At 52.7% G+C, this 27,373-nt stretch overlaps 1 protein-coding gene across 3 annotated transcripts in view; it reads right to left on the reverse strand.

The window, feature by feature from the left end:
* The window catches only part of GSE1 (Gse1 coiled-coil protein), a 355,660-nt gene extending 329,099 nt beyond the window's left edge, over positions 1 to 26,561 (reverse strand). For 2 of the 3 annotated variants that reach the window (XM_073308113.1, XM_073308111.1), the window contains exon 1: positions 25,167 to 26,561. In XM_073308113.1, coding sequence (XP_073164214.1) covers positions 25,167 to 26,507 — 1,341 coding nt within the window. In that variant the 5' untranslated portion in view covers positions 26,508 to 26,561. The remainder of the gene's footprint in view (positions 1 to 25,166) is intronic. The other variant, XM_073308112.1, reaches the window with a different exon arrangement.
* Between the last annotated feature and the right edge of the window lie 812 nt (positions 26,562 to 27,373).

Below are 27,373 nucleotides of genomic sequence, written 5' to 3' on the forward strand. Positions count from 1 at the left end.
CCCCACCTCTTCCAAGGCCACACCCCTTCCCTCCTGAGGTTCCACCCCATCACTCGCTGGATTATCTCAAGGGACCCGCCTGCAGGTAGCAGGCGGCTCTGGCTGAGCGGGGGCAGGTGCGGGTTAATGACCTGCTGCCTCCCCCCGCCCAGCGGTAACTAGACTTTTGGTTCGGGTGCCATATTTAAGGTTGCCTGGTCCCCTTTCGACCAGACTTTCTGGTCAACAACCAGGCACCTGGCAACCCTAAATGGCACCTGGATATAGAAGCCAAAATCTGGACTGTTCTGGTAAAACCCGGGTGAGTGGCAACCCTATTATCTCCCTATTTCCAGATGAGAACGTGACTTGCATAAAGCTGCTCTCCAGTTCCGTTTAGTTTCCCAGAGGAACCCCATTATATTTCAGGTGTGGTCATCCTAGAATCTTATGCAAAAACTTCCAACTGCCAGATGCTGGGTCTGGATCACTCAAAATTACCCTGTTTTGTTCATTCCCTCTGAAACATCCAGCTTAGACTGCCGTAAGACAGCATATGAGCTAGACCGACCACTGGACTCACCCAGTACAGCCCTTCTTATGTTCTTACAAAGCCGCACACTGCAGCCACCGCTGAGTGGCCCACCTTCCCCTCCATCACGGCATGATACAGAAGACACACAGAAAAAGGGTGCTTCTTTGGGGCAGGGGAAAAGCTAGAGGGTTGAAGAAGGAAGAGTTAAACCAGTGAAAGCAAGCCTGGAAAAAAAGCAGAGGGCGAGAGAAAGAAAAAACAAGAGGCTAAAGCCAAGAGATGAAGGAAGAGCAGGATAAGAAGGGGAGACAGGGAGTTGGTGTGTGCACAGCCATTCAGGAGGGGAGGGACAGAGGTGGTTGATGACCAAAGTCATTGAAATTTTTTTGGCACGCCTGCCCTCCAGTATCCTGGCTGCCGGCCCAGCTCGGAGCTGAACTTAAACAAACTCCTGTTGCAGCCATCTGCTTGATTTTAAAATAAATCAAACAATCTGTTGAGCCGTGGGTGATCAAGTTTCCATCTGTGCGGACGCCTGCTCGCCTGCTTGGAGCCTCCGCTTGCCTCTACCAGCCAAGCACTCCCGGCAGCATGTGGCCTCACTAATTCCTCCAGGAAAAGAAGAAACCGGACCTCCCCCACCCAGCCCAGCCTCCTAACTCAAACCAAGTGCTATTTTTACAGCTGCCCACCGAAGAGATAGATGTTTTAAATAGGGAGAGGGGGAAGAAACAGGGGGTAGGATGATCCTTAGAGGTCTTGCCCAAGTGCTGCACAAGCGAGGGAATTCCTCACTGGCAAGCACTAGCCCCTTTCCCACCTCCATCTCTATCCATCCCACACAATTAGGGTCTAGTGGAATAAAAATAAAGTGAGCCGTGGCACCTGGCTGGCCCGACACTCTGGTGAGGTAAATACTAGCTGAGTTCCCAGTCCCCTGCTCCTGGAGAGGCTTAAGAACACCCAGGCAAGAGGAGTCCTGCTTACGTGTTATTCCTCTTCCCACATCTTGTCTACTAAGGGTATGTCTACACTGTGTTTTAAAACCCGGGAAAGCGGGGCTCAGCCCAGCCTTGCATGAAGGCGCTAAAAACAGCAGTTTAGATGTTGTGGCTTGGGCTGGAGCTGGGGCACTGAGTAGCTACGCCGCTATGCTTAGTCCTGCGGCAGGAGCCTGAGTCTGGAGACCTGGCTGCTGAGACTTGCTGCTGTGGGTTTTAAAAACCTCAGAGTAGACATATCCCAAGCTCTTTGGGACAGCAACAGTCTCTTTCTAGGTGTATGTACAGCACCTAGCGCAACAGGGCCTCAATCCTGGCTGGGGCCTCCAGGTGCTGCCACAATGCAAGGGTCCCACCTGGGACCCACGTTTCAGCTAAAGACAACTTTTGCTCCAATGGGGGCAAGGCCACCTAGAAACCTAATTAATCCAAGCCCAACGTCATCGCCTTGACCCAGATGCTTAGAAGGGGCCCAGTGGGGTGGAAACCTCACAGGATACAAGTGTCCCATGGCAGCTGCCACAAACTCCCTTATTACCAGCCATCTCTCCCCTCCCTGGTGACTCATTGGGGTAACCCCACCCCCCCAGTCCGCATGCAGTGCTAAGCCATTGGCTTCCCTCCCAGCTCGAGACTTCCATCCTGCCGATACGGAGCAGAGGAAAAGGCGATGGGCTCCGAGCCAGCATGGCCAGAAGAGGGGCGGGGGAGGGGGAAGAGGGAAAAAGTGAGAAAGCAGCTCAGAAGGTTGTGGTTAAGCTCACCAGAGCCCATCAGTAGCTGCACCTCAGGGTCCTGCCAGGCCTGCCCCTGAGTAAACAGGATGGTGTGAAAGGCAAAGCAGTGCCAGTTGCTTTGGGGTTGGGACTATTTGTCTGGAAGCCTTTGGACAAGGCTGCGGGGAGAAGGAATGAGCATGCGCACCCCTGACGCTGCGGGGAGGGTAACTGGGTGCGTGCTTCCTGCACGGCGGCTCAGCGTGGGGGAGGCCAAGGGAACTCACTGTGCTTGTGAGAGCTTCCAGCCTGCAGCTCTCCAAGCTCTCCTCCTCAGGAGAGAAGAGACAGCCGGAGTTACACCAGCTCCCCTCAGAAATCCACAGTGATTTGTGGAGGCCTAAGTCTTTTGGGTGGGCAGCTGGGTTAGCCACAAACACATTTTCCCAGGCCTGGGAAACTACAGAGGATAAGCCAGGTCAGAAGGGAGAGGGGCTGTACTGAATCAGCTGCTCTCTGGAGCTCTCCCTGGCAGATAAGGGGCCAGCCGAATAGCGTGGTGTCCTGGAAGGACAGACATATGCAGAACGGTCTCAGGTCAGCTCCGTTGTCACTTGTTCCAGGCACTCCCCGATCCGCAGACTCAGGAGTAGGGGAATCCAATGAGATCTTCCAGCAACCCAGGAATAGCTGGGTCATCGTTTGTCCCTTTGAAGCAGGCTCAAAGCCTGAATCAAGGTGCCAGCTGGACATGAGAATCCAGCCTGGGATTTGCCCGTGGGAAAAGCACCTGCTACTGCAATCTGCATGGGTAGAGAGTCCCTCCACACACCTGCCTTCTGGAAACCCACGCATCTAGACCCTCGGAGTCATGCTCCCGGCCTGCAAGGCTATGGGACGGCACAGGGTGACAGAGGAGTTCATCTATGGGTGGAGGCGATCTCCCCTTAATACATGGAAGGGAACATCACCAGATTTGCTCTCTTCATGGAATTTCCATCCCTGCAGTGTGAAGTACCAGCGGATCACACATTATTTCAGCCCCAGAAATCTCCCTGCTCCCAAACCCCAGCATTTCAGAAATACTAACTCAGACGCACAGTCCTGCTCCGGGCAAGGAGTGTCAAAACCAGCCTGCTTCAGCAAGGACAGGCTGGGCGGGGACACTGCACATACTCAGCGAGTTGTTCCTGCAGCGGCCTTAGGGCCGGCTGCAGAGGCGAGCACGTCCCACCCAGGAGAGACACCCCCACCCCGCAGTGGGTAAGCTAGCTGGAGGAGAGAGCAGGAGATACATGGATAGATCCACTGCCATGTGACAGAGGTAGCAGGATTCGGGGATGCTCTTCCCTTCAGTATGAACCAGTAGCCCCAGACATTGCTCCTGGCTGAGGAAAAGAGCAATTGAGAAAGACAGACCAGTCTGTTAGCAGGGAGAGAGAAGCAATGTCCTTGGCACACAAAGAACGGGGGAGGGAGATGCGGGGTTTGGGAGGCGCCTCTGGGCTGGAAGAGCTCCTCTGCAGCATTGGGCTTCCGTCTTTCCCCGGCCTGCGAGGTGGGGAGCAGACGCAGGCCCCGGTTGTGCCACCAGTCGGTCCCAGGCACAGTGCGCCCTCCGGTTGGTGCTGCCAGGAGCCCAGGCCAGCAGCAGAGCTGGAGAATAAACATCCCCCGGTGGAGGGAGGAGGCTGGAGCCAAGAGCTGCCCAGCTGCTCTAAACAAACAATCTCTCCTCCACCAGCCACGCCAGGCTGAGAATTCGCACTTTGCTGGTAATGAGTGAAGGGGGGAGGAGGGGAAGGGAGGTAGTCAAGCAAAGGAGCCTGCATGGGGCTGGAGTCCCCTCCCCACCCCCAGCAAGACAGGAAGAAGGGATGCCTGCAGATGCACAGCCAGGGACCGAGACAGCATCAATCTTCCACTGGCATTGGGGAGCAGCCAAAGGGCTGGTTATTTAACCCTGCCCATTCCATGCTTTCTGATGGCAACGCCCGTCGATTCCCACGCAGCAGTGGGATGGGGAGGGCCAAGTGGGATTATCGGCACAGTGGGCAGGCCCAGGCACCCTCGTTACAGCTCCAGCTCCCATTGTGCTAGGTGCGGTACAGACAAAGACAATCGCGGGCCCAGAGAGCTTACAAGCGAAGTCGGAGACAGAGACTATCCATACAGTGCCTTGTAGGGCACACACAAGCAGCTCATCACCATGGGCTGTGACTGGTCTAAAGCTAGCCAGGGTCAGGCCAGGTCAGTCCTTGAACGGGATCAGTAGATGGAGTGTTTTCTTTCAGATCGGTACTGAACCCAGCAAGCTACAAAGGGGCATTGGACTGAGAGTGGGCCTGATTTTAACTCTGGCTTTGCATGTTGCATAGTCCTTTACACCAGTACAAACATGAACCTGGTTGTGCTCTGTGTCACTGCAAGTCGCGACGCCTGGGGCAATTCTTTCGGACGGGATGTAAAACCAAAAGTTACGGGGAAGAGAAAAAGTGATTCTTCCAGTGTCCTGGAGGGCTTCCAATTGAGTCATTCTATTCCATTTCCCTAAGATTCCAATTAGGGCATTCTTCATTTCCTGTCCTAAAAGAGTTTTCATCTGCTACTCAACAGCTGCAGGGGTCCACCCCAGAGGTGGCTGTATTTCAGTGGTGCGCACTCATAACATTGGATAGGGCCTAAGAGAATGAGAAAAGCAGAGGACAGGCTCACACAGACACCCAGCACTCAGCTCTGGTCATGTTGCTTCCTACAACAAAGGATTTCTTGGCTTAAGAAAGACTTGACACAACCTGGCCGAGAAGCAGGAGAAAACCCAGGTTTCCCCAGTTACTGTGCAGATATTCTGGACCAAAAACAGAACAGAGACTGAATTCATGTCCCACTCAGCAGACACCACAGCCAGGACATTTGGACCGTATCTGCAGGCAGGTTCAGTATATTGCCCCCTGCCCAGCAAGCCCTTCATCCTGATGTACGATGAAGGATACCAGCGGATTCTTCATCCCAAGCCAGGAATGATAAACCCAAATCATTAACCAAGAAACCAAAAGAGAAGGGTTGATGGAGAGAAGTGTAATTTCTGGCCAGGCTAATAACTGAAGTCACGAGCACTCGAAAAACATAGGAAAAGCTTCCCAGCTGGCTGAATAGTCTGCACCCAGAAACATGCTGCAGGCAGATGGATTTTGTTGGTGGCAAGTTTGGGGCGTGGGGAAAGGAGGAAACCCAGCATTGAAGTCTCGCACCCAGTCTGCACAGCTGTGTCCCCCACCTCCCTCCCTCACTCTGCCACATTCTTCGCGTCTGGAAACAGCAGAGCAAAGGCGGACGTCCTAACAGTTGGCAAAACCTTCTGGGCTTCAAGGTCCCTTCCAGGACTTCAGCAGCAGGAAAACTACGAAGTCCTCATGCCCAGCTTCCGAAGGGCCAATCTGCCTACATGCAGCTGTTGTCTGAGCCCCAGGAAGTGTCAGCTGATTCTCTCTCCCACCTCCAAAATAAAGGCAGGGGGTGTAGAAGAGTTAGATTCTGAGATCAAAACTGTTTCAAAGGGTTACGGGACAAACATCCAGCTGACTGGAACCACTCACAGTCCACTGCCCCCCCGCACCCCGCCCCCACGGTGGAGTTCCCAATAGCTCTATCCATCATCATAGGATCCTTATGGGGGAAATGGAGTTAGAGCCTGGACTATGGAAAACAGGGCTTGGTGCCAGGTCAGAGTCAGGAGGGGACACAGCGCCATGGACAGCCCAAGACACTGTGCAATCTTTGGCCGCCACCTGGACAGCCCCACTAGAAACCTCAATTTCACTTCTCATGTGACCAGGCCCTCTGCAGAGAGAGGCCTGGGTTAGATACTGGGATGGGAGCCAGAAACCATCAGATTCCAATGCCAGCTCTGACACAGACTCCCTCTATGACCTTGGCCCAGTCACTCTGCCTCCCTAAGCCACAGTTGGAACCATGTGTGAGTCAGGGTACAACAGCTATTGCCATAGGTGCCGACTCCGGGGGTGCTCCGGGGCAGCGCCTGGCTGCTGGCATGTCTCTGTGGCCCCTGGGAAGAAAGGGGGCAGCAGGTCTCCGTGTGCTGCCTGTGTGCGCCGCCCCCGCAGCTCCCATTGGCCGAGAACCAGCCAATGGGAGCTGCGTGGCTGGTGCTGGGGGCGTGGCAGCACACAGAGCAGCCTCCCCCAGGACTGCAGAGACGTGCCAGCAGACAGCCGCTTCCAGGAGCGGTGTGAGGCCAGGGCGGGCAGGCAAGCAGCCTGCCTGAGCTCTGCTGCGCCGCTGGACTTTTAGCAGCCCAGAGATCACGATCAACTGGCAGAGGCTCCAGGATCGACCAGTCGACCACAATCGACAGGTTGGGGACCACCGGTATAGACCCAGGCCTTAGTGGGTACCTCTTATCTCCAAGATCCTGACCCAGAACGGAACATCACAGCTTGATCCAATCTGTACTACTTGGTTGGGCCCTGACTTCAGGAGTTCTGGGTAATCCTCAACTTTTGCTCCCGCCTGGCAGCTGTAAGTGCAGAAGTCCCCTGAAAACAAGGCCCAGGATGTGATGGTGACATTCTCACATACTGAATGAACTAGGAATCCAATGTGTTTAGAGCTGGGGTCACCAGACAGACCACAGTCCTGAGAAATGCTTGTGCACACACTATATTAAGAACATGCACACACTCTGGCCTGGGACACCTGTGGGCCTGGAATTGATCACACCAGCTCTTTGCTAATGATGTGCTAAGTCAGCTTCTGCATCCTCTGTGCTGACAGCAGCTGGAGAACTGCCACTTTATTCTCCCCATCACCGATTCTCCCCATGGATTCAGCAGGCTGTGCAAGTCTCAGAAAGAACAGACTCTGGAGTGTCAGATCTCCCCCTCCAGAAGCAACAACAACCAGGCTGCTTGGCTTAACGGAGACCTAAGAGCTAGATAAGTGACTAACAGAGCAATCATTAAGTCAGCATGGTGCTTCGCAGCATCACAGATGATGGATGAGAACGCAGCCTGCCCCCAAAAGCATAATGCAGACAAGCAGCAGGCAGGGGTACCCGCAGTGGTGCGGTCATCGACCGGGCAGGTGAGAACGGAGGTGCCCCGCCACAGAAGACACTCAGGCTGAAAGCCAATGGCTCGCCACAAACCCTCATTCATCACAACAGCCGCAGCCAACTAAAACTTCCTGCTGCTTACCATACTGCCCATCAAGGCCAACTGGCAGCTCCGTGACCATGATCTAAAACTCCGATCTTCCTGCTACCTCCGACCCTTGAGCTAAGGTTGGATCCCTGTTAGCACTATCCAGAATGACTCTCAGGGTGCGTAGGTGCTGGGGCTGGAGGGTTAATTTCCAGCTTGGGCAGGCACACCCGCACTAGCTGAGAGTTGCTGTCTAAGAAGAGTGATGTAGCCACGGCAGCATGGGCAGTGGGATGGGCTAGCGGCTCCGGGTGCAATCCCATCTAAAACCCTACATCCATATGCAGGGCAGCCAGCCCATCCCACCATGGCCAAGCTGCTAGGTTTAGCACACTGACTCAAAGCTAGCGCTGGTGCCTCTACCCAAGCTGGGAATTACACTTCCAACTCCAGTGTAGACGTAACCTTAGTAAAGCAGCTCTGATGCTAAGCATTGTACTAGCAATTCCTTAGGGTCCCACCACCCCACCATCGTGCAAATGGAGTTCAGTCCTGATCTGCAGCAGCCCACTGGCTGCCACACACCACTCTCTGCCAGTGAACACGCTTCTCGGTAGCAGCTCTGCCAACTACACCAGTTCTCCAGCGATGAAGAATCACAGAACGATTCTCTTTCTTCTTATACTGAACAAGGAACTCCGGAACCGGCCAAACAGGCTTCTCCCCAAAAGCTGGACCAACGATGCTTAGACCCTTCCCTACATCCCTCTTGCCAGGCTTCCTGCTCCTGGTTTAGAGACACAGCACATGCCTCTTCATGACGGAGCCTTTGTCTTGCATTTTATCTGCTGTCCCTGGAAATGAAACCTCCCCAAAATGGAGCCCCATGGTCGCTGAAGTGATTGCTCCAGGATACTGGAAACACTTGGATACCCCATTTGGCCATGGGCAGGGATCAATCCCAGTAACTAGGGGACTATGGAAAATGCAGATCTCTCACGCCAGCAGGCTGCTCCTGCTGCCGGCACTCAACACTGTGTTCCTGCTACCCAGCTATCCCATGCTGCAGTCAAACTCCAGGGGCCTGCTTCTGCCCTCTAGTTCTGGAGGGGCTCCCACTAAGCTAGGCTGGGTGAGCAAGGGGCAAGTGAGCCCCGACTTGTCCAGGCCTTCCAGCTCCTCCCCATCAGCAGGAAACTAGGGTAGAGAGAATCTGTTCCAAACAGGCAGAAAACCCAGGTTCTAGCTTTTCCCCCTTCTCCCTTACCACCAGGCTGATGGGCACCTGTCCCGTCCCTGCCTGATGCTAGCATCAGATCACGCTTCGCTGGCTCTCATGTCTTGCCTGCATCAGGCACAAATCAATCCCGGACAGGAAGTTAGCAGCCAGAGTGGAAAGGGCTGCAGTGCTCTTAGCTCTGAGGCAGCTCATGCCAAGGGTTAGGGGGCTCCCCAGCCTCTCAGTGTAAATGAACCTGGCAGATCCTGGCTGACTCTCAGGGCCCCATTTCTCCCTGGTTCCCACTGCAGCTTGGAGACCTCGCTAGCTGCTATCTCGCTCGGAAGAGCCAGACAGATTCCCTGAGACTGTGCTCAGAGTTTGACTAACTGACGGTCCTGGCTAATCCTGCGGCATTTTAGAACCCCCAGCGCCAGAGCGTGTGCTGGGAAGGTGAGCGTTGTCTGCCTGCGGGGAGGCAGAGACCCAGCGAGAAGAGCACCCCGCAGGCAGCAGTCGAGGACAGCGTAAGAGGCAGCGCGCTCTCCTGCTGCGTTCGATTCTCGTCGGTGCTGCTGGCGCAGACTGGAAGCCATCATTCCTAGGGCTTGCGTGTGGTCACCAGAAGTTTACAAGCCCTAGGCTGGGGAGGCGTGACCACAGCTTTCCTTTGCTGTAAACACACACTGTGCTGCAGTGCTCGGCTTTTCCCCGGCATTACCCAGTGCTGGGGCTTGCTTCGGAAGAAACCGTTTAAATGGCATTGCAGAGCTGGCCTGCAGCAGTGCACCTGACCACAAATGCAGGGAGAGATGGGAAAAAGCCAGCCTAGCACACCCACTGGCTGAGTGCAGTGACAGTGTTTGCATTCCCAGCCCTCGGTGTGCAAGCGGGGAGAACTAACGTCAGTTCAGTTGGGTTTTCCCCTCAGGTGGGATCAATCCCTCAGGCTGACAGGTCAGGATCCAGGAACCCCGCCAGGGCCTTTTTGCGGGGGGAAGGATGGTGTTGTAGGGGAAGCACAGGACTGCATCAGGTGACCTGCGTTCTGATCCCACCTTGCCACAGACATTGTAGCTTGGTCTATGTTAGGATTCTCCAGGCCCATAATACCCTTGGGCTCAGCTCCAGGAGGGGTAGCTGCACTGTACCAAAGGCTCAGCAGCGGGTTGACTACTTTGCCAGCCCTATTCCAACACTGAACATTTACCATGTTGTTCTCGCTGCCCACATATCTATTCTGGACACTCAGACGAGCCTGGACCTGTAGGTCCCGACTCCTACAAGGCACAGACTTGGCTCAGTTAATTCCCTTTGTCTCACTGCAAGCCTGGGCCACAGAACACACAGCAAGGACGTGGACACGGTCCTTCCTCGACCAGAGATCGAATAGCCGAGACCCTCAGCACCTCAACAGCTGATCTAGCTCCTGGTAGAGGAGAGAGGTTGATTATCCCCTAAATAAACTTTAGGGCATGAAATGAAAGTTCATCTCACACACCTGCCCCTAGGGAGGTAATCTGAATGTGCCATACTAAATGTGACCAGAATACAGCAGCAGTGGCCAAATGCTCTTGCGTTCTTGCCCAGCTCGAGTAGTTCTCAGCCCTTTCTTACCCCAGGGGTCCTCCTGGAGGCAGTACTATGGATTTCCAAACCAGCTGCAAGGTGACAACTGGGGAGATTCAAAGAGCAACAGCTTTGCACGTAAGAGTTCAGTGCAGGGACTGGTGGCCAAGGTAACTGCCGACAGGATGCGATGCCTGTCACCCGGGCATCCCTTGAGGACAGAGGCTGCAATCCAGGTGCAGCCAGTAGCAGCAGACGTGTAATGGCCACTCTGTGGGCTATGTGAAAGGAGGGGCGAGTCTCAGGCCTGGCAGACGCAGCATACACAAAGCCACCTGTACAATCAGCCCCTGGACCTGGGTGACCAGGTTTGGGGACGACGCTTGTCTCCTGCTGCCCCAGCCACAGATAAACAGATGACTTCGCTCGCCAGAGGGCTGTTAAACCCTGCAGCACCAACATGAGCAAGAAAAACCAGACCAAGGAATCGTTCGTGCCAGGCTGAAACAGGCACAGTTTGAACTGTCTGTCGAGTGTGTCTCAGCCCAGGCCGTTAGCTCCCCACATCCCCGCTTGGCGCAACTCAGCCTGGCTAATCCCAATGAGGGAGGAAGAGAATTTTCCTCCCCCTCTGCCACTGATGGTTTAGCAAAACCAGGCTGAGGCCACACGGGCTGCACCGAGTTGTTTATCTAGCGGCTCCACTCAGCACACAGGGTATTTCTGAGGTCAAGGGGAGCCCAGGAGCCCTGCATGTGACACAGCTGTTCGGCAGGCGGCCGCCACAGGGGCGGAGGGAAAGCCGGAGCCGAAGGAACCAAAAGCCCAAAGGCTCAGGAGTCTCCGCACCCCGGTGCTCCCTCAAGGCGGATCCTCAATCAACATTAGTTCTCAGAGCAAAGCTCTACCTTACGCTACAGCTTCTAGGGAAAACTAAACTACCCAGGCCTGCCCGACCGAAGGCCTCGCTGACAGCAGGTGTGTTTACACGCAGGTGTACTTTGTGCTGGTCCAGTGTGCCAACCCCACGGCCACAGGAGAGGGACAGGCTGAGCAGCGGTAGCATGAGCTTCCCACATGCCGCTTCAGCCCTGAGCTGATGGGACTCTTCCCACCCCCCCAGAGCCCCCCCCATCTTCGGGGTGGGAGGGAATTCATTCTGTGGCCTGTTAAGTCCAGAGTTCCTGGCTGAAAGCAACAACGTGCGGGACAACTAGTGCCAGCCCTGTGTCTGTCTGAGCGATGGCCCCCTGGGAAATTAACTGAGCCACCCCAAACGTCTGTCACACCAGGCAGCATCCAATCCAGCATTACACACTTGAGACAGGATCAACTTAGGGGGAAAAACGGAGAACAAGAGGTAGGAAACACACAAGAGAGGTGCAGACAGTAAGTGGAGAGTGGAACCCAGGCGTCCAGCTCACCATTGCCTGCAGTATGAGCAGCTGAGCTTTTACACTCGGATCGCAACAAGAGCATTTTGCATTGAGGCAAATGATGGGTCCCAAGAATTATAAGGAGACCCTGGACCTGCATCCTTATTTTCTACTGCAGCTGGGTAAGAAACATAAAAGCCCCTCTGCAACCAATACTTCGTCACACAAGTGAGCTGGCTTCTCTCTCTTCCCCACAAGCAGCTACTGACTCAGATTCTGCCTGGTGCCAGATGGGTGAGGCTCAGCATCCCAGGAGTCCTGGCGCATCCCATCAGCTCTGAGGGATGGGGTGAGATTATGGAGCTGTCATGGCTTTTTCGGGCTGGGAGGATTCAATGTTTGGAACATCTCCCGTCTCCAGCTGTTAACAGAAAAGGAAAGCCCGGCCCACCGCTGGGAGCCTGCCACTAAAGATATAATGTAGCTTTTGTGGGGCTGCTGCTCGGCTCAGAAAAGAGGCCCTGTCCCCAGGCAGGAGCCCGAAGTGTGCATGCAGCCTGGCTCGACAATGACATCACAGAGGGAAGGTCAGTCCTTTCCTTCCGTGATGTGAATGGGGGATCTGTCTTCTCCCCGCCCCAAACACTGAGTCACACAGGACCCATCTGATGGGAAGGCAGCTGGCTAGCAGGGGGCTGCAGGGCCCTGCTGTCTGACCCAGACTGTTGGGGGTTTCGTTTGCTTCCTTCACCAGACACGTCCCCTCCTGCACCCACAGAACATGCTGCAGCCTTCTCCACAGCAGATGGGATGGTTTCCTTCTCCTTTATCGATCCCGAATTAGACTCCGCACTGAAGAGTCATCCAGTACGGAGTCCCCCTACCACCACTGTAGGGGAGAGCACAGCCCTACATTTGTACACCCCCTTCCCTCCCCAGGCCTTAGGTGTTACACTTCAATACAGCCCTTTCCTCCAAAGGATCCCAGACTGTCCCCCCCTCCCTCCCACAGCGCGGCTGAAATGCAGCCACCTCTGGGATGGAAGAGCTGCAGCCGAACTGCACAGCAGGGGCCAGGATGTGAAATCTGGCCAGCCACCAGGGCAACCATCCATGCTCTTGTGAGAGGTGCCAGAGGACTTCAGTGTAAGGCCCAGGGACAGACAGAAAGTTGCGTGGGACAGTTGATCTGCTGCAGGAGAAGGGAGGGCTGAGTCAGCCCTTCTGGGATACAGGGGGTCATTCATTAGCCCTTCACACACACTGCAGTAACCCTCACAATCATGCAGTGCCCATGGGAGACAACCACCCTTGCTCCAGGGAAGGATCCTGCTTTCTGTGCCATAATAAACCCCGGCTCAAGTCCCCATGATGATGACGGCACTTTCGCTCCGGTTTGGAATTAGGAAGGGTCATCGCTGCCTGAGCGGGGACGTGGCCCAGATGAAGGGGGTGTGACTCACCCGACTAGAGTGCCAGGCTTTCAAATCCATGCCACCGTCCAGTGGAAGAGATAGGCTGCCAGCACCGCCGGAGGGCAGATGCTCTTGCTTTCTTCAGACCCAAACACCCACGCCCATCGCTGCATTCTGGGCAAGGGGACCAGAATGCTGGGAAATAGCTGGGCATAAGGCAGGTGCCAGGGGAGAGTTGTACATCCAGTGCCACACGGCTCCACGGCATCCGCAGATGCTGGCCAGCTCTTTGAGAGCAAGCCACGGTGCCCGACTGCCCCTGCATCCTGGCCCAGCCAGCAGGCACTGACCCCAAGGTGTGGGAGGGGGAAGCTACCTCCTTCTGTTGCCCTGGTGTGTGCACACGGCAGCAACTTGGTGCCTTGGCTTTAAGTGGGTTTATCCCCTCTGGAGAGCACAGGAGCATCTTCTTACATGCAATGGCCCCAAGGGGATGCTTTTGGGGACTTCCCTGGCTATGAAGGGAACACACAAATCCACTTCAAAAGTTTCTGCACTTTTCCCATAGTTGGAGCCTTTCCACTTTCCTCCAAACTCAGACCTACAGCTGTTGCCCAGCAACTTGGACAGCAATGTCCATGGGTGGAGGATGCTACCACTCCAGCTTGGTAGGGGTTGCACTGGTGTGAGCACCCCTAGCACAGGGCAATGGCAAATCGAGCCTTTCACTCTGCTCCCAAACAGGGACAGAAACAGGGGCATTGAACCTGCCTTCAGACAGGATCTAGGCAGATTATTAACGGCTGTATGTATTAATGAGTATCAAGGAAAGTACAAGCGTGCTGCTGGAACATTCCCAGTTAGAGAGAAGGGCTGCACTGGGGTTCTTTGCACCCTGCCTAGCTAAACAAAACCCACAGAAGTGCTACAGAGACAGGGTAAGTCACACTGGCAGAAGTCATTTCCACACCGGCACAGCCCATCCACACCAAGAGTTTGTCCTGGTGCAGCTACATGGGTGCAAGAGAGTGGCGATGAGACCAAGTTTGAGCTTAGATGCAGGACAGGAGAGAGAAAGAGGGGGGGAAAGACAGCCAGGCACCGTGAAGAGGCAATGCTCTATGCGAGAACTGATGCATATAATTTTGTCATTTTCAACGAAGCAATGACAAATGCAGATTCTCCTAGTCGGCACAGCTAGAGCCAGGTTCATCTTTGGCAGGAACCCCAAGCTGCCAGAGAAGAATGAGGGATTGCAAGCTGTGGGTCTCCTCGCTCTGCCCCTGCTGGAGGGGTGAGATCGAGCCAGCTGGCAAGTTACTGAGTCAGCACCCAGCCTGGAGGGGATCAGGGCTGCAAGCAATGAGGACCCCTGATATTTTAACAGCTGTTAAAGCAACTAGCCTCGGCAGCAAGACAGCCAGTGAGAACAAACAAGTGTAAGAGCTAAGCGTCTTTTTTGCAGGGGGAGGGGCGGTGGGGGCAGGGTTTCCTAGAAGAAGCTAAGGACAGAAGACTTAGCCTATGCACTGTCTGAGGTCAGGACACTTAGCCCTGATTTGTCCCTGGCCCCCTGCTTACTCTGCACAACACCAACACCAGCTGGCTGGTCAGCAGGTAACACTGAGACAACTGATGAGAAAGAGTTCTAAGCTCAGAGAGCTGGAGGGATGGGACAGTCCAGAAGGGTGTAAGTTTACAGTTCAGATATGTACATACCAAACACTGGATGCCCACAGACAAACGCTCCATGACCTCATCTGCAGGAAAAAGCAAGAGGCACATTTTCCTAGTGTTGTTTCTTTGTTTGCCCTCTTGCAACATGAGCCAACAGGAGGCTGTGCCCCGAGACATGAAGTCATAATACGATTATATTGCCACCTCCGAGTCTGACTCGAGATTGCAGCTAAATGCCAAACAAGTTCATTTTTTGTGGCTGCAGGGTTCGTCTCCCAGAACCGCTGAATACCTGATCGTGAAAGGGAAGCTCTATCAACAAAGTCACTTCTTATATATGGAAATCTCACAAGCAAGCCCTTATTAGCTTAAAAACCATGGGTCTGATTCTGGTCTCACTTGCACTCTAATGTTACCCCATTGATTTCAGTTGAATTCATCTCAATTTACACTGTTGCAGAATCACAGAGAGCAGAATCAAGCTCATTATAAAAAACACTTTCCTTAGTTTCACCAGTAGCATCACCCGAGATTATTGAAACTGGAAATTAAAAATAAAACCAAACCAAACTTACTTTTCACCATGCCTCGTTTCATTTCCCCATTTCGGCCAATTCCAACAATGCAAATATAGACAACCCCATTTATTGTTTACAATCCATTTCTAGTAGATGCTGCACTGTTTGGGTTGCAAACAGTACAGAAGTGAGCCAAGAGCTGCCGTCACTAATGTTTAATTGACTAAAGACATTTCCATTAATTAGTAAGGCTGGGGGTTTTTTTGGTTTGTTTGTTTTTTTACAATCTAAGTTTAGGATCCTAACCTCCAACACCCGACAAGACAATGTCCCATTAAATGGAACCAGCCATGCCCAGTCCAGTTTTCCTATCCTCATAGGAGATGCTTCCAAACTCACGCACCAAGCAAGAGATTGCCATAGTCTCTCCCAGCAATACACTCAATTTTAGCCCGTGGGCTCGCTAGTTAGTACATTGGATTGGTTTCAGAAAAGCCACTGTTATTTTTGGTTGGTTGAAGGAGATCAGCTACACTGTAGTCAGAAGTATCAGATTCTTGTGTGTGGTTTTTTATTAAGGGAAAGGCGGCAAACTCTAATATGACCAGAAGTGTTAAGAAAACAGTTTTGACGGTGCCAGTGAAAAAGGTTTGTTTAGAAGACTGTAGGGGGAAAGAACTGACACCTTTCCGGCAGCGTTGTGACCCCAAACGCATCCCCATTCTGCTAGTAGGAAAGAACCACTAAGTGTCCAAAGCACAGCGCTCGCCCAAAGAAGTCCATTGGTGTTTAACGTTCGGGGTCAGAGTCATTAACGCAAGTAGGGACTTGATTCATTTATAAATACACACTTTAAAAGGGATGCTTGAAAACTTGTGTAAGTGCCCAGTTCTCTAGAGACAGATTTTTCTTCTTTTTCCGTGATTCAAACCCTAATAATCCAGTACAAAGAGGGTCTGATTATGATCTCATTTATACCAGTTCAGCACCCTTGACTCCAATAGAGTGGCTCCTGATTTACACAGCTGCAAATTCAGAACCCCCACTCAACCAGAACTCTGTTTTCTTTGTAAAATGCTACAGTGACGCAGGAATATACTTTCAGACCAAGGCAATGGGCCACAAATCAGATTCAAAATACCCAGATTAACTGAACCAACAGGTTCAAATCCTAGCTGAGATCTCTCAGCCTTTCATCCTCCTTGGGTAATGGAGTTCCATGCAGTTTAGCGTGTGGAGGTCTTCTGAGTGGATACTCTGGGAACGATTCTGAGGGTTCAGGGACAAGAAACACTGGAATAAGCACTGCAAATGAGAGCTTCCCAAAGGAAGAGGAGGCCACCAGGATGCAAATTTAGCAAACTAATGGGAAATGTCTGAACATTATGAAAGACAACTTTGCTTGCCATGCAACGGGACTCTATATGCAAGTTGCTGGCAGACGCTGCCAGCAAGAGAGAGTTTTGAACATTTGCAGACCCTCTCAGTGGGTCTGTATTTACCGTGCATATACATGCATGTGACTTGTCTTTTTGTATTATAATAGCACTTAGGCTGTAACGGAGATTGAGGCCCTACCATATTAGGTGCTGTACGTACACATTGCAGAAGACATTGACCGGAATATATTAAGTTTGTTTTGAATAAATATTTTTGTGGTATTCTTTTCACAAACAAACAAACAAACAAACACACACAGTCCCTGCCCTGAAGACTTTACAATCTAAAACAAGACAGACAGGAAATACTGTCATCCTCATTTTACAGATGGGAAACTGAGGCACTGATATTAACCGACTTGCCCAAGGTCACACAGCTGGAAGCAGAACCCACGTTTTTCAGCCCCAGCCCTTGGCGACAAGAACACCTTGCTTCGACGAGAAGAATTTTAAATGCACTTGTTCCACACTGAAACGTTGTCAGGAGCAAAAACCTGGATGGGTCTGAGCAAACTGCAGGGAGAGACAAACCAGGTAGATAAGCCTCTACCTGGCCTGAGTGTGCAAGGGCAGAATGTGCGAGAGCACACACCTGCCCTGTCTCAACCACTTAGCTCTAAAGACCTACGTGTGCCATTTTAGAGGCCTCTTTTAAAAAATAAAAATAGGCTCAGAAAGTCAATCCACGCCGTAGTCGCACCGTCTCTCAGCCCACCCATCCTGGGCGAGTAAACTGTTCATTTTGTCATTCTCATCCCGGAGGACAGAGGGAAGGCAAGGAGACCATGTTTAGGCTGTTAAGTTTCTGTGACAGTTTTACAAAGCTGCAGTATATAATGTGTATGACAGGTGCAGGTACATGCCAGTAAAAGGAGCAGACCTGCTTTGATGGGCTAGGAGATGTAGGGTAACTGACTCCCCTGCCAAATGATCAAGGCCAAAACTCACTAAATAATTCTTTTCCTTTCCCCATCACTGATTCAGCAGCTTCCCCAACCGAATGCCAGAGTCAGGCACAGGAACGGTTATCTGGATTGAAAGCAGAGCTGATGATCCAATCCCAAACCCAGTTGGTTTCTCTTTAGCGAGATGCGCCTTGCTATATGTGGACATAGTTGCAGTGTATCAAGTCAGCGCGTCATTCCCAGAGTCACAGAACACTGCACAGCCAATATAGCAAGCTGCAAACCTAGGGCTAGACAACAGCTCCTCCATAAGCTATTAAGAGCAGTTAAGAGCTGCTTAATGTAGCTCCATAAAAAGCAGGCAGCCCGATCTACCCACACAGACAAGGTACTTGAGTTGATCATCAGCACAGAGCGTTTTAAAAAAAACAAACAAGAAAAAAAAAAACCATCACTGGATTTGGAGAGCACACCTGAGTCAAAGCCTCTGCCACACAAGATATCTGCTCTTTCTAGTCAAAAAAATCAGGCTCCTTCTGTACCTTTAAGTATTTGCTTTTGATGCATGCAGTATATATAAATACTAAACTCTGTGCAGTCAGTTTTTTAGAAAAGTCAAGTCACATGCACGATTGTCTCATGCGGTTGTGAGGAACAAGACGTTCATAACCTTGTAGTACAAAGGAACAGAGCTACCCGTTACTCTTCTCTGGTCTTGTTTATAACCCCAACGTGCTGCTCAACACTTACAGAACCAGCACGGCCTCAACATGTACCGTCTCCTCTAAGCACAGCCTCTGAGAGCAGAGACAGCCCAGTGTGAGGTAATGGGGAGAGTGAAAGGGAAGTGAAGGAATCCCCTAAAATGCTAGTTTTTAATCCTTCTTTCACTCTAGACTTACATCCTGTGGAGATTAGAACCTTTGTTAGACAGATACAGTCGATAATTTAGATTCTAGAATAGGATGCAATTCACGGAGACCAGATGGGCTCGGGCTCAAATTACCCCTCTCACTCCCTGTTGTGTATCTACAATCCTCAGAGTAGTTGGGCCCAATTTTCCAAACAGCGTGCCTGAAAATCATTCATGCCTGCACACGTGGTAACTGCGTGTGCAAATGGACAGGCCTGAATCTAACATGTCGCACGTATGACAGTCACATGTATGCAAGTTTGGTGCGCCAAGGCACCTATATTTACACACACAATCCAGCCAAAGCGGGCCCTTTGTGCCCTTGTAATACAGCACTGTTCAGAGTCCTCTACATTTTGTATATTGCATGCAGAGACTGTATGCCCAGATATGGGACTGCCATTCAAGAGACGGCTGTACTGCGCTTAACACTATTGCCTAAACAAGCCTTCCTCCAGGCGGCAGCTAGACAATAGCAAAGCCGTTGCTGCTCTGGAGCACTTCCTGCTGAAGTGAACAGCGCCAGTCTCTCCAGATGCTCCTTTTCAGTGGCCTGTTACCCTCCCTGACCTGCAGGCCTCCCATCCGTACTGTACCGTGATGCTTCTTCCTGCAGACCCTTAAGCTTGTGAGCTGCCGTATATCACGCCAGCAGAGCCTTTACACTAATGCCAGACAATGGCCTTGCAAAGGAGGGACCAGGCAATTCTGCAAACAGCCCAACAGCATCAGCAAAGGAATGCAGGGATGCTTGGGGAGTGCCCTTGATTAACAAGGTCACAGCCAGCTAAGGAGAGTTACAACATCCCTGCTGAAATGTTGGCCTGCCGCCCTTCCTGCTCCAGAAGACTGAACTTAAAGGGACGGGGTCAAGTGGCTTAGGCCCAAAATTGGACCCAACTTGCACATGAACACACAACCTCCCCCCGCCCCAGTATTCATTTATTTGCGAAGCTTTCGGCAGAGGGGAGATGAGCCACCCAATAGTCTGGAAGCAGAGGACCAAGGCAAATAGCACAGCAGGGTAGTCAGTAAATTGCAATGCAAGCCACAGACAAGTAGTGGGCAGACAGAGGGTTGGGAAATGAGCAAGAGGCCACACTCAGGTTACTGAGAGCAGGCTCGTTTGTGGCATTGTAAGCCTGGCTAAACTCTCTGACTGTAGGGGCTAAACACCCTAGGGCTTGGAGAGGCTCATTTTAAATTCACAACTCTCTTAGCAATAAACCAGAAAAGAAAAAACAAACAAAAACCCAACCACTGCTCTCAGTTGTGGATCCCACAGAAATAACACAGCTTTCTCCACCCCTGCAGAGGCAGGGACACAAACATAAGACAACTCCCTGGAGTTGTCTTTCAACAGTCAGTGATGCTGCTGCACACAGAAAGACAAGGCGTTACTTGTACCAAGGTTGATGACTGAAGAGCAGCTGTCAAACAAACAGCCGCAGAGGACATGCCAGAGTCATTTCGGTATTGAAGGCCTCTAAGAAGGTACCACAAGACAGACAATCTGCTAGAGAGATATCTGGCGGTGTCTTTTAAAATGGCAGTTTTGCATCATGATTCACTGTGGCTACGAGGAGTTTAATGCATGGCAAGTGTACTCCTGCTGAATTTCTGCACCTGTTGCATTAGGAACCATAGTACCATTTGCAGAATTCCAGCAGGAAAAGTTGGCAGATTAGAACCGGTCGTTCTCAGCACACAATTCTTAAGGCAAGAGGAGATTTTTCTTCTATATTGCTAGCCTGGCCTCATTCATTACGAGCTAGTTCACCACCCCTCTTGACAGAAGTGCACAGTGTGGAGGCTGCTTCCACAGCCACCATCTCCAATTCAGGAGCCATTCATCATTGCCGGCTCAAGTGGCAATAGCTGCCCCAGGAAGGGCAGGAGACAGGCAGCTCAGCACAACAGCCAGCTACAGTAACCTTTTGTTCTCTAATCCACACCAGCAGCACACACAGCAAGGATAGAGGAGCGATTTGACCAGAGGATAACAACACAAAGGCTCCTTGCTCACCTCAGACAAAGAGCAGGTCCCATTGCTCGTGCAGGATAGAGCGCACCCAGGAACTCTGAAGAGAATTTGCCCTGCCCTCTCTTTTATATATAGGGGCATGTCAGAGGTGGAGCTAAAGGCAACGTCCCACCCAGAACACACCTGAGCCCACCTAGCCTGGTGAGAAAGTATAAAAGGTCAGTTTCCCAACAAGACTTGGTTCCCTCCTTCTGTCACCTAGGGCTGTAGGATACATCTGAGGCATGACACCTTCCGTCTCAGGCTGCTGCAGGAGAAGGAGCTGGTGCTTTCAGTATCTTGCTGGATTTTGTTCAGTAAACCAGTGGGTGAATTTATGCAGGAAACTCACTTTGGGAATAAGCCCTAACTCTGAAGCTTGAGTAGTTTTGGGTCTAACAAACCCCTCCCTAACAACTGTGCTCCCCCACTCAGTGTTGAACCCCCCCCCCGCCCCCCAAATCTATGCACGCTAATGGGTTTGTGTTTACTGGATGTGGAAAAAATAAATAGCGCACAAAAGGCAGAACTACAGGGAATCGTGGGAAATACCTTATGGGACATATTGTCCAACCCCTTTTTTGTGGGGGCTTTTCCCCACTGTATATTCAAGTGCTTTGGTCTGTCTGGTTTTAAAGGAGGGAAGTTAGTAAAAACAGAGGCGCCGAGGGCTTTGTGGTGAAGGGTAAAGAGCTCTTACAGAGCTAATAGCCACAAGAACCCTTGAACGTGTCAGCGGCAGCTGAGAGGGAGAAAAGATTTCTCCCATTAGCTAAATTAGCCAAATTTATTGAGTCCTGTTTTAAATAAACCTGACACTTTCTGAAACCCAGCCTTACTGAAGGCTACTACAAACCCGGGGAAAGTCAAAAGGCAACAGGGACTGGTAGAGAGTTGCCATCCCAAACCGCAATGAAGGAAAAGCAAAGAGTATTCACAATCAAATGGGGCTGAAATTGCAATCCCCCGCATAAGCAAATCTATTCAAAGCATCTGTGTTGGGGGCTGCCCCACGGTGCCCAGCATAACAGCTAGTTACATTGCTCATTAGCGAGCCATGTAACAAGAGAGAGGAATTCAATAGCATCTGCTCTCAACCTAGAACACCCTCCTCGCACAGGCCTTCTGGGCTAATCCCATCTCCGCAACACACACATCTTTCTTTCACTTCCTCGCACAAAAGATTCTCCAAACCATTCAGATTTGAGACAGTGCTTCAGACAAGAGAGCCAAAGTGGACACTTTTTCAGGGCCGTTCTCTGAGCAGATGCTTTCCCCTTTGCCAAAACAAGCCTGCCGCACGGTTCAGCTGAAACGGTGGAATTCCAGGAGAGGGAGGGAGGGAGGTGAAATCACAGGGGCTTTATGTTTTGTCCTGCGGTCCTATTGCTGGCTTTCACAGAGTGCTGAGAGTTTTCTTTGATTAATAAGATGATGAGCACAGCATATCACCTGAGCGTCGGGTTAGTGCTCTGGTGGCAGGGAGCCATTAAAAGGCTTAAGAAATATGTAGCTTTTGGGCTGCAGATAACAGACGCTGCAGGAAACTCAGGAAACAGATGTGAGTGTCTAATGCTGACATTCGAGTGATGACAGAAGCGCTCTGGAATAGTTCATAAGTCAGTAAAACACCCCAGCAGCACCTGTTCCCAGTCCCAATGGCACTAATGTAAAGTACCCTTGGACCCGTGATATTATCCAGCGCAAGAAAAAAAGCCCAGTGGAGGGAAATATCCGCAGACAGCATGTGAAGGGGAAATGCACCCAGCTGTGGAAGAAACATCTCCTTCAAAGTGAGGGATGACGAGGGGTTTTGGTTGCTGTGCTTCATGCTATACAGCCCAATCATGCAACCCAAGCTCACGTGTAAGTAATTCTGTTCAAGTCAGCGGGATGGCTCACGTGACTACCGGGCACTTGAGAGACCAAGGGTTGTAAGAACAGGCCTTTGAGCTTGCAGCTACGTCTTTAACGGAGGGGCTTTAACTCTCAGATCAACCAAAAATGGGATATAGAAAGGAAGGCTCTACACTTATCTATATCTCTTTATGCTCTGATGCGTTCTGGCAGCCACATGAGTGTCTCCTAATACATTTATAGCCGCAGGCCTGGGACTCGGGGGGAGTTTGTGAATGAACTCTCTGGAGACAAAAAGAAAAGGAGTACTTGTGGCACCTTAGAGACTAACCAATTTATTTGAGCATGAGCTTTCGTGAGCTACAGCTCACTTCCTCAGATGCATACCATGGAAACTGCAGCAGGCTTTATATATACACAGAGAATATGAACCAATACCTCCTCCCACCCCACTGTCCTGCTGGTAATAGCTTATCTAAAGTGATCATCAGGTGGGCCATTTCCAGCACAAATCCAGGTTTTCTCTGGAGACAGGAATATTCTCAGTTGAGTTACCTGCTTTGGGAGCCAGCTCTGGGTTTCAGGAAAATCAATGAGAGGTTTGCTATTAGATTCAAGAGGACATGGATTTGGACCTTTTATGTACAGCGTAATCTCAATTTCAACAGTGAAATCCTGAGTTATCACCTGCATTGAGTTAGTACCATTTGATCCAGGAGTCTCATGTTTCCCGGTCCCCACCATCACACACACAGTGTGTCATACATGATCATAACTCACAAAGTGATTAACAAGGGTGGATTCTAGCCATGCTCTGCCAATCGGCATGTATCTCACAAAGAAATAATCTGCATGGATGAATGACCTACATTGAGATCAGGTCACTCTGGCTTGCACTGATGTAGGAAGGGAGCCAGGGGAATACTGAAAAGAGTGACTTTCGGAGGATTCCTGTCTCTGGTGCCAATCAAACTCACATCTCCGTCTTGGAATTCTCAAAGCAGGCCCTGTGCTCTGAACCTCTGACTCGTTCAGCTGCCGCCCAGCAAGCCCGAAGGGAAAGACTTGTGAATTTGGCAGCTTGACAGCTGAAGGAGCAGCATCCCTTTACTTCGAAGCCAGTGAGACTCCACTTTGAACACAGCGCCCACACTGCAAACGAGCCCATCTGAAAACTGTACTTCAACCAGCCACCGGAGGGAAGAAAAAAGGAGTCCCGAGTCAGAAAGATTGTGGTGCATTTCTAAAGAAAACGTCAATGCTTCGAGAACAAATGCCGGCGATGAACAAAATCTGAAGATTTTCAAAACTGACTAGTCCTTTTGGATGTCTTCATTTTTGGGGCATCAACCTGAGACAGTTAAAAGGGTCTTGATTTTCAGATAGTGCTGAGCACCCACCCTCTGAAACCAGGTCCCTTTAAAGTCAGGCATCCCTAGTCGGGCCACCCCAAAATCTTTCCCTTTTGACAACTGTTGAGCAAAGGCATTAATGAAATTCCCCTTCCTATCAAGAGTGAGGAGGACAGTTTAGGAAACGTAGGCATGGGCCTTCCCTTGTATGAGTGAACTTTCTGGGGTTCTCCTTCAGCAACACCACACAGCACCCCTACGCTACCTTCCCACCGGAGGATCTCAAAGCACTTTCTGTAATTTAGCTAAGCCTCACAGCACACCTGTGAAGTAATTATAAGGACTCAATTATCCCATTTTACAGAGGAGTCAATGAAGGCGACCAAAGCCAAACAGAGACTCTTTTGAACTACAACATGAGCGCATGCACACAGCATTTGTTTTCTAATGAGTACTATCAAACGCTCAAATAGGATCCCATTCCAGAAACGTAACCTCCAGGCAGGCAACTGGCCAGTTTTCAAAGCAACCTGTCCTTTTTCACCTAGATGCTGACTGCCTACATTTTAGTAGATGTTGCTGTTCTGGGTGCAGGCCGCTCAAAAAGCAACCCCTGGATGATCAAGGTTTAAATTACTATTATTTTCAATCCAGCACTTGTATCTGATGGAACCCACTGGGAGTCTATTAGGAGCTGCTGCCCTGCTAAAAGGGGGATGGAACCACTGATGAGAATGAAATAGGTTTCCCTAATCATAGCGGCATGAAGGCAGGCACACTTTATAAAGGATAATCCCACCAGCTTCCCCTGCTCCTGCACAGCTGACGGGCAAAGAATAAAGGCTCATTCTCAGAGGGGGAAAGCAAACCAGGTTGGGAATGTCGCCCTGTCCTCCCCTCCTCCCCACACCTCAAAAAGAGAGTCTGGACATCAGTTTCCCATCTGTCGGAAGGACTTGAGTTCCTCTTAAGAGACACTGTTTTGATTGGGATTCTTAGGAAAACAAAGATAGCTGAATAACTTTCCTCTGAGTCTGAGGCTCCTCTCTCTGCTAGCTGGCGGAATTTCCCATGGGGCTTGTCTGCTGTGAGCAGGCCTGTTCCTTTAAAGCTCTGCTGGCTGGAGCAAAGGGAGACAGATGTCTCTCTGACCGGCCAGAGAGTGGCAGCTGTGACATTCACCTTTGAGAAGGGTACAAGACCAGGATTTCCCCACTTTGGCAGGCTCAAATCCAAGCCAACCCCATCACCGCAGACTGGGCCCTTGCTTTCTTAACAGGCCAGCTCTTGGCTGGCCACAGCTCTTCCATTTTTTAGCTAGGAGGCCAGTGACCCCAAACCGGTTTGTTAAAAAGCACCCTGCTTAGTGTTTACCTTCTGAATCAGACACAACAGAAGAACCTTGGTCAAGGACCCCACTGTAAAACTAATTTCACTGAAACCAAAGCATCCAGCTTCCCTTCCTCCCCAAGGGAAATCAATGGAGAAAGGAGTGAACATTGTACCTTACCTTTGCGAGACTGGCTGGGGGTGTCACAGCCAGAAAGTCTGGAGGTGTCAGGCTTTTGCCAGCAATCACCACCGCCCCACATTCTGCACATGCTCCAATGGTCAGTTGTTTCCCATCATCCACCAGTAAGCTGTTGGCCATGCGGAGGGTGTACAGAAACACAGGGAGCCGGGCAACCTGCACTGCTTTTAATCCAAGGCATCGCTTCTTCTCCTGCCGACAGAAGAAGCACACGAAGGTCTCCACTTTGTACTGCCTGGACCAGGCGCTGCTGGGATGGTGGGAATTCCTGCTTTCGTGCTGCAGCCACTGGCCTAGGAGATCATGGTAGCAAAGCACACAGGTAGCCACCAGCCCAGTGGAGTCTGCAGGCCTGGCCCTGGGGGCCGGGGGGTAGACGGTGAGGAAGGGGAAGAAAGGCTCCTTCTCCCCAAAGCGCCCTGGCGGGTTGACGTTGAGCTGGAACTCTTTGCCAGCTCCCAGCTCAGCCCCGCAGATGTAACACACGGAGGCCAGGCCTGACGTGGCTGAGGGGTGCGTGGCCGTGCTGCTGGGATCCCCGGCGGCGAAGACCTGGTGATACCTCCCCAGGAAGCTCTGCACCGAAGTGATGAGCTCCTCGTTGCGGCATGCCCGGTACATGGCCCACAGGTCCTGCAGCACCCCATAGCACTTCCTGCAGCTCTGCACCTCCCCGTGCTTGTTCAGCCCCTTGGAGCTGGGAGGGCAAGGCAGGTGGCTGAGGAAGGGGAAGTGCATGGTGTTTTTTGCATTGCCATTGGTGATCTTAGCAGAGACCGGCCTGGCCTCCTTGCTACAATCCTCCCCACAGAGGTAGCAGGCTTCCTGCAGCGGGGCAGGGGCGCCCTCCTCCCTCTGGGCCCTCCTCCCTTTGGGGGGCATGCCCACTGCACTGGCATCCAGCGGCACCACGTAGAGCCTCTGCAGGACCGGCACGCTGGCCACCTCGAAACTCTGCCACTGCTGCATGAGGGAGGCGAAGCAGCAGGAGCAGACCAGGGTGCTGCCCGCAGGGCTGATGGGCAGGGCCCCCAGGGGCGGGCTGTGCAGCCACAGGAAAGGGAAGAAGGGGGCCTTGGAGGTCTTTTCCTGTTTCTGCACGTGGATCTGGTGCTGGCCCGCCGGGGACAAGGGGCTGCCGCAGATGTAGCAGACGGTGCCTGGCGGGGGCGCTGCTGCCCAGGGCGGCCTGGGCACTGCCAGGGCGAGGGGGTTCTCCGGCCGGCTGGGGGCTCGGCGGGCCCCCTGCCTCTCCTCGTCGCTGGTGATGTTGATCTCGCTCTCCTCAGACGAGCCACAGGCCGGGACCCGCTGGCCCATCAAGTCGCCGTCCCCCGGGGCAGGCTCAGGCGCCCGGCCGGAGGCCGCCGCCCTGAAGGCATCGGGCGGGGCTGCTGCGCCCTGGCCCCCGCTCCAGCTGCTCCGGACGCTGCCCGGGGCATCGGCCGGCCAGTGGCGCCGCCGCCGCCGCCGCCTGCCCCCGGCCAGCCCGTTGCCCTGCGGCACAGGTGCCTCCCGCGGGGCTGGGGGCGGCTGGCCGTGCCACTCGCGGGGGCGGCTGCCCATGGGCGCGCCTGGCCCCGGCCGCTCGGCTGCGCCGGGCGGGCGCAGCGGCGGCAGCCCCGCGGCTTGGCTCAGCGGCTGCGGGGCCGGGCGGCAGCCGGGGCTCCTGGCGCTCTCGTCCCGGCCGGGGGCGCGGAGCTGCAGCTCGGGCTCGGAGAGCTGGTCGGTGTCCGAGAGGGAGGACAAGTCGGAGTCTCCGCCGCTTGCCCCGGGGTCCTCCTCCTCCTCCTCCTCGGGGGGCTGGCTGCTGCCGCTGCCCCCCAGGCTGAGCCTGCGCTGCTGGTCCAGGGCGTAGGAGAGGTTCCACTCCTGGGGCCCCCTGCGGAGCCCGGCGCCCGCCGCCTCGCACTGGTAGGGGCGCTTGAGCCAGTACATGCGTTTCTCCAGCGGGGTCCGGCTGCGCTCGAACGCGTCCCACTGCTCGCCCAGGAAGCAGCGGCAGACGGCGCACACCAGGGCGCAGCCCTCCGGGCTCACCGCCTGGGCCCCCGGCGCCGGCTCCTGGTGCTGCAGGAAGGGGAAGAAAGGCTGGTTCTCCCGGGGCTGCTTCACCTGCAGCTTCAGCTCCTTGCCGCGCCCGATCGCCCCGCCGCAGATGAAGCAGCAAAGCGCCGAGGGGGGCT

The sequence above is a fragment of the Lepidochelys kempii genome, chromosome 12 (genome assembly GCF_965140265.1).
Source record: "Lepidochelys kempii isolate rLepKem1 chromosome 12, rLepKem1.hap2, whole genome shotgun sequence".
Taxonomy (NCBI): Eukaryota; Metazoa; Chordata; order Testudines; family Cheloniidae; genus Lepidochelys; species Lepidochelys kempii.